This window comes from Molossus molossus, unplaced genomic scaffold (assembly GCF_014108415.1).
Source record: "Molossus molossus isolate mMolMol1 unplaced genomic scaffold, mMolMol1.p scaffold_m16_p_20, whole genome shotgun sequence".
NCBI lineage: Eukaryota > Metazoa > Chordata > Mammalia > Chiroptera > Molossidae > Molossus > Molossus molossus.
In genome coordinates this window covers 50,940,404-50,947,648 of record NW_023425356.1, presented here as the reverse complement: position 1 = coordinate 50,947,648, position 7,245 = coordinate 50,940,404, and the positions used below count along the sequence as shown (strand labels likewise).

Here is a 7,245-nt window from a genome sequence, read left to right as displayed (position 1 = left end):
TCTAGAAAATGGAGGTATTAACTATCACCTGAATTGTAACCTAATTCAGGGCTGTTATGACTATTAAATGTTAGTATATGGAAAGTTCTTCTGCTCTGCATATAGTATATGCTGAAAACTGTTAGCTATTATGATCTTCATTAAAATGAGGATGATGTATACTTCATAAGGTTATAAATACTAAGCAAGACGCTATACAAAATACCTAGTCAACAGATGTCCAGTAAATACATTTCATTGAATCCTAATTTCGGAAAAAATAACAGCAAAGCAGAAATTATAAACATTCAGAACAAAATTTTAGTTATTGTTTATTTCATTCAGGACATTGTAGACATTAACTAGGGAACTTAAAAGCCATTTCAATGAGGAATCTTTTTAGTCCTTCATCGATTATTTCTAGTGTTCTAGTCTCAAATACATTCCTTTCTTCTACAAACTTCTGAAAGAGATGGATACCTCCACCTACTCCAAAATAATGCGCTTTGCTGGCCAAAAGCACCCGCCCATTTTCATCCAGCAAGTGAAGGAGTGTTTGGTGCAAAGGACCATAATAATCCGGATTGTAAATGGTCTCGGAGGTGAGAATGAGATCATATTTTTCAAAGAGTTTTTCACTGGTTAGCACAAGCTTACAAAACTCAGACCACTCCCCGGAAAAGAACCGGCATTTCCCTAGTTCTCGTGCTACTTCTGACTTCCTGCGTCTTTTCACATCTGGTTCATTTCCATCATTTTCTTCATCTTCCAAAGCGGAGTTAGCCACTACATTCGGTAAGGTTACTTCATCAATCACCATTCCGTTATAATCTTGAAAATGAACTTCTTTGGCCCTTCCCTTGAGAGCTCTTATACCCAGCAACCCTGATCCACAGCCAAGGTCCAATACTTTTTTCCCAGCAAAGTTCACTTGGGCCTTTTCGAAATAAGCCAGGAGGTCAAAGGTACATTCCCAGATTTTTAAGCCTCCTTCGTAAACACCGGTAATCAGATCAGAGTGAGAAGAAACGCTTTTTGAAACTATGTTTTCTCCGGGGAAGTTCTCTTTCAACAAGATGGTTTTCACTACGGATACGTTAAGGTGCTGGAGGCCTGGTGACGTTTCCACCACTTTATTTTCTAGCGTTTTCTGTAAGTCTGCAGGCACAGAATGCTCCTTGGCAAGTCTCAAGCATGGCTGTCCTTCACGGGGCTCCAAGTGAAGGGAACTGTTAGCTGCACCGAGTGAGCAGTGTGTGTCTTGGGAGGGAGCTGTGATTCCCACCGGCTTGTGTCGCCCCAAGTGACCCTGAGACAAGTCCGACTGCTCTGTAGAACATGCCGTGTCCCTGGGCTCACCTTCTTGACTTTCTGAGACTGAAGACGCTTTTGAGGAATTTGGGATCAAAGCTCCATCTCCAAGGAACGTTAATTCATTTTCTAGATGGTCTTCTATAGTGAAATTAAACTGGAAGGTCATCTTTGCACAGTCCTTCGATTCAAAGGGAGACTCCTCAGCTCCTGGATAGAATCGATGATGCAAACATAAACCTGTCTCAGTTATTCAGGTAGTTTCCTTTGGGTCAATTTCTCTGTAGCGGCTTATCCACAGTTTAAAATATTTTGGGCTTGTTTCCAAATGACTTTTTAAAGGTCTTTGCTTTTCTTTCAGTTTAACTCTGGAGGGAAAAAAAAAAATAAAGAAATAACATTGTTATTAAAAAGTAAAGTGACACGTTTCCTTAAAATAGAATATTAAACAGTATCCTCCCATGCCCCAATACAGGTAGGTGCTTTTCCTATAAAAGTTGTGAGGGAGATAAAGAGATTTGGAAACACACAACCCCTCAGGGGTCAAAAGCTGGATTAGAGAATGAGGAGTAAAAACAAATAAAAGAACAGCAGCAACAACTAGGAAAAAACCGTAAAGGCCAAAATTGTCGGGCAGGAAATGACGGGCCTAGCTACTTGGTGTCTGCCATCTGTTATGACCCTGTCCAATATATTTACCTGCTAAACTGCCAGTCCCTTCGCTTCAGTCTGATCCTGTGTTAAGTAGCAGGAATCTACGAGTTTCTTTTCTTTATTTTTTTGGGGTATGTGCCCCTAGCGGGAACCGAACCGGGGACTCCCTGGTCCGCAGGCCGACGCCCCAACGCTGAGCCAAACCGGCCAGGGCACGGGTTTCTTTTGGTAAATGTGTAGCCGTGCAAAGCGCTGCACGGTCAGCTGGGTGCAGGATCGTCCAGACGCCTCAGCACACTCACGGAGACCAGCAGCCCCAGGTGTAGGCGAGTGGGGTGATTTTGGAGTAACCAGGAAGGTGAGTTTGGAGGCAGAACACACACAACATAAGGGCCCTGAACGTTTGCAGAAAGTCGCAGCCACTTGACTGAGACTCTTACCTGCATCTGGTGCTAGATCTGCGTCAGATCGCAGGCGGGTCTTTATTCCCATAACACAAGATGACACAGTAGGGTCACAGGGTTAAGTGGGCAGGAGCCGGGTCCAACGCCACCCCAGATGTGGGATCTCAAAGCCCCCTGGGACCGAGGGTAGCAAATCTGGGGACTTCCAGCCCTCGCCTCCACAGAGCGCCTCAGTGTAACATGCGCAGCGATCCTGACCTGGGGATGCTCGCAGCCCGGCCGGTTCCCAGCTCCCGGCCCGGAGAAACCCGAAGTCGGGCCAGATCCTCCCGACTGAAAGCGCTCACCAGTGAGTCGAGTCCTCCGCGGGCCAGACAAGCCCGGCTCTTCCCAGCCGCGTGGGGCCCGGGCTCCACCAAGCACGCAGCCCGCTCCCTCTCTATGGTTCTGGCGCCGCCGAGAGCTCGCAAGGCCTGCCGGGACGGCGGCGTTTCCGGTCTCGGCGGTGGCGGGAGCGTTTGGAAGCCGGCCGCTGGGCGACAGCATGTCTCAGGAGCGCGCGGCCCCGGCCCGCGCCGCCTCCCTGGAGGAGTTCAGCAGCTGGCCGGAGGGGCTGTGCCGCCGGGAGCTGCCGACCGCCCTGCCTCGGCTCCTCATATCCTTCGCTGTCGCCGGCACCCGCAGTGGGGCGTGGGGCCGGGGTCGCCCCTTCCTCCTCGGCCCGGGCACAGCCGCCGCCGGGGCGTGTTGTGTTCCCGCGGCCGGAACTCTCGGTTCTCGGTCGGGGAACGGGACGGGGCAGCGCGGCGACGGAGCAGCGGGGAGACGGAGCAGCGCGGGGACGGAGTAGCGGGGGGGACGGGGCAGCGCGGGGACGGAGTAGCGGGGGGACGGAGCAGCGGGGGGACGGAGCAGCGCGGGGACGGAGTAGCGGGGGGACGGAGCAGCGCGGGGACGGAGCAGCGCGGGGACGGAGCAGCGGGGGGGACGGGGCAGCGCGGGGACGGAGCAGCGGGGGGGATGGGGCAGCGCGGGGACGGAGTAGCGGGGGGACGAGGCAGCGCGGGCAGCGCGGGGACGGAGCAGCGGGGGGGATGGGGCAGCGGGGGACGGGGCAACAGGGGGGACGGAGTAGCGGGGGGACGGGGCAGCGCGGGGACGGGGCAGCGGGGGACGGGGCAGCGGGGAGGACGGGGCAGCGGGGGGACGGAGCAGCGGGGGACGGGTCAGCGGGGAGGACGGGGCAGCGGGGGGACGGGGCAACGGGGGGGACGGAGTAGCGGGGGGGATGGGGCAGCGGGGGAGACGGAGTAGCGGGGGGGATGGGGCAGCGGGGGGGACGGAGTAGCGGGGGGGACGGGGCAGCGCGGGGACGCGGAGGGCGAGCGGGGACGACGCGTCCCGCGCCGTCCCCTGGAGTGGGAGTGGCGTTTCTCCCTTCCTCAGCCCCCTGAAGGCTTTCTGTACTCGTCATGTGCAATTAAGTGTAAGTACTTTTGCACGGGAGAGCGGGGCAGGCAGGGACTCGGACCCAGGCTATCAGGCTAGCCCTGGCTCTAAGCTGGATGAGGCCGAGAGGGACCCTGAGCTGTTACCTCTGAGATGGGTGGTGATGCACAGCACCTTCCCCAGTGTCGGGAGGACCGAAGGACGCAGATCTGCCGTGGTGTCAAGTCTAAAACGATGTTAACATTCCCTTCCCTCCTCGTCCCCTGTTTCGCTGATTGGAAGGAGCCGCCAGCTTTGTGACTGGCTCTGTCTGCTGGGTTTGAGGGGCTTGGTGCCTCCGCTGGGTGGGTGCAGACCATTCTTGAGTCATCTCTGGTGCCTCAGTGGTTGTAAACGTGCCTGGAGTCCTAGCCTTTCAGGTTAAAAGGTAATTTTTTTTTTTAATGCTTTTGAGCTCACCTTCAACAAAACTACACTTAAAAGAAAAACATGACCTTCAGTTGAGTCTCCACGTGGTACAAATGGTTTTTACAGTGAAAGCCAAATACAAATGTTACCGTCCCGTGGACACCATTTGTCTAGGCATTGTCACACTCCCACTGGGTCCCCAAGCCCTTTTCAGTTGCTGTGCAGGTATGGAATTGCCATCCTCGGGGATTTTAACTTGGGAAATGAGAGTTATCCTTCTGAAAGACATGTACTGGGTCCCTAGCCTGTGTCACACAGGGTGGCAGGCTTTGGAGTAACAAAATGCCCCTCAAACTTACACGGGGACTTCAGTAGTTGAAAGTCAATATTCCCACCTGGTTTTGCATCTCACACTTAATATTTGTAACATTCAGAAGGACCCAAACCTATTCTTTCCCCAGTTTTCTTCATTGAAATACAGAAGGTCCTTGAATAACAATTTTGTTCAAAGTCGTTTCCTTGTAAAATAGGAACTTAAGTCTTTATATCAGGTAGCCTGTGGAAAACGGTTTTGTTATATATCATGTTGCTTCAAGTTGCAGCTGTCGACGAGTGAAGACTCTTGTAAATGGTTTCACAAACCTCACATGAATCCTCACATCCCATCAGCAACTTGTATTGTCTCTGATTTCAGATTGTATCTTGAATGCACCCACATATCCCCATCCCCAGTTGCTACCACTCTACTCCAGATAGCGTCCTCATGCCCTCTTGGTATCCGTCTTCTCCCCAAATAGTTCAGAGCGGAAGATAGATCGTGTCATTTCTTTTTGAACTACTCTCCAGTGGCTTCTTAACAAATTGGATATAAAATCCGATCTTACCTTCAATGCCCCTGCTCTAAGCCCTTTTCTCCTGCCTCGCTCACTGCATTCCAGCCACGAAGGCAGGACGCGCCTGGCCTCGCGGTCATCATGCTTGCTGGTCCTTCAGCCTCGCTTGTTCTCCCAGCCTTTATGCAACTCACTCCTCGGGTCTTGGCTCAAATATCACCTCACCTGGCCCTTTTCAGAGCCCTCAACTTTAGATAGTTTCCCCAAACCCAGTCAGCAACACTTTTATTACTTTGCCCTGTTTGGTTTTCTGAAGAGTACTTTATCATTACAGAAATCATTTTGTTTTGTTCACTTTTCACTTTCCCTCACAACACTGTGAAGTTCATAAAGGCAGGGTTGTGTTTTCACTGTGTTATCCCAACACCTAGAACAGTGCCTGGCCCCATACTAAGCACCGAGTAAAGGACTAAAAATAGTATTTTTTTAAATTCCTAGAAGTCTCATTAGGCGATACTTCTTTTTGTTTGTTTGTTTTTTATCTTCACCCGAGGACATTTTTCCATTTTTTGTTCATATAGAGTGGGAGGGAGAGGGAGTAAGAGAGAGAGAGAGAGAGAAACATCGGCGTGAAAGGGACACATCGAGTGGTTGCCACCCACACGACCAACCAGGGCCGGGGACAAACTGCAACCAAGATACGTGCCCTTAGCGGGAACCAAACCCGGGTCTCTCTGGACCGCAGGCCAACGCTCCAACCGCTGAGCCAAACCTGCCAGGGCAGGCGATACTTCTTTTCAACAAATTAAAGTTTGCAATAAACCCACGATTCAGCCCTGAAATAGTTATTTTCATGTTTTGCACTTTACATATTATTTTCTGGTCTTTATCTGCATGTCTTCATAATCATAACTTATGTTTAATTTTTGAGGAGGCTAGAATTTTTTTTTTTTTAACCTCTGCTGAAATTTTTCCGTAAGGCAAATTCTGTCCTACCAGACTCAAGCTAATGACTATACCTCACTTTCAATGCTACTGCAAAACATCCCCCCCAGGCCCGGCCCCCCCCCCCCCCCCCGGGCTCAGTGGCTCAGTGGTTGAGCATCCACCCATGCACCTAGAGGTCGCCAGTTCGATTCTCAGTCAGGGCACATGCTCAGGTTGTGGGCCCAACCCCCAGTGGGGGCCGTGTAGGAGGTGACCAGTTGATATTCTCTCTCACCTATGTTTCTATCTCTCTTTCCCTCTCTAAAATCAATAAAGAAAAAATATGCAATGTTAAGATTTCAGAAGAAAAATTAATTTTATTAGTGTGATGGAGTTATGGGCTGTTCATTTTTCTTGTTAACACATTCTTTAACGATTCTTGTTTTTACGTTGTAACATTTCTAACAATTCTTGATAGTATCCAGGAATATATTTTATAATATCATTACTGTTAGGCTAATTTACTGTGACATTTTGTAAGTTCCTGTTGTGTGCAGAAGGGTTTCAGTCTGATAAGTTTGGTAAGAAAGTTATGAAAGTAAGATAGAAAGTGGTGAGTGACTTAAGACAGGTACAGATAAACTATAGAAATGCGGAGGAGGGGGAGATTGCTCTCCTGCATTAGAAACCAGAAAGCCCTGGTTAATTGTAGCACTGTTTGTCATTTGTCAAATATATTTTATGGATACACATAGCTTGAAAAAGCAAGAAGATCCCTGAGCAATTTTGAAATATTTCCGTAAAGTATTTTCATAATATTGTTTGCTTACCTAATAAGCATTAACTTTTTAGTAAAAGAAGAAAAATCGATACGATATGAAGAGAAACCATAGTATAGGCATTAATTTTTAAAAGGCAAAATTATACCAGTAATTGAGTCCAGTTTCAGTCTCTTATGGATCATTGCTTAAAAGTCACGAATGGTCCTTTTACATTTATTCTTAGTAGTGATGTCCTGTTATGTTAAGATCTTCCTTAATTATTTTACTCCATGTATCAACAGTCTGACACTTGGATTGAGCACATTCGTGAGTAAAACTATCTTAATTGTATGACTTATTTTGATGTTAAGATCCGAATAATACTTATCGATAATGTTTTGTATTCCTTTCAAATTGATTTTTTTCCTATTTTAGAGTTACAGCCACTGTAACCATCAGTTACTTAAAATGCCCAAATTCCTCCTAATTACAGTACTTAGACTTTTAAATTCTATTTTT

General features: G+C 48.7%; 2 protein-coding genes across 3 annotated transcripts in view; one reads left to right on the top strand and one right to left on the bottom strand.

The window, feature by feature from the left end:
* Positions 1–337: 337 nt before the first annotated feature.
* Positions 338–2,719, bottom strand: METTL18 (methyltransferase like 18). Of its 2 annotated transcripts, none has more exons than XM_036273108.1 (2): positions 2,385–2,719; positions 338–1,658 (listed from the first exon to the last, which is right to left on the bottom strand). In XM_036273108.1, exon 2 carries the CDS (start codon positions 1,457–1,459, stop codon positions 338–340), a length of 1,122 nt encoding a protein of 373 aa, XP_036129001.1. In that variant the 5' UTR covers positions 1,460–1,658; positions 2,385–2,719. The 2 variants fall into 2 exon arrangements, with proteins under 2 accessions (XP_036129001.1, XP_036129002.1); XM_036273109.1 differs by having other exon boundaries at positions 2,607–2,719.
* A 173-nt stretch (positions 2,720–2,892) lies between these two features.
* CUNH1orf112 (chromosome unknown C1orf112 homolog) overlaps positions 2,893–7,245 on the top strand; it is a 41,669-nt gene continuing 37,316 nt past the window's right edge. Inside the window, exons 1-2 of the mRNA XM_036272270.1 lie at positions 2,893–3,003; positions 7,014–7,053. Of these exons, the coding sequence (XP_036128163.1) occupies positions 2,893–3,003; positions 7,014–7,053 (151 nt within the window). The remainder of the gene's footprint in view (positions 3,004–7,013; positions 7,054–7,245) is intronic.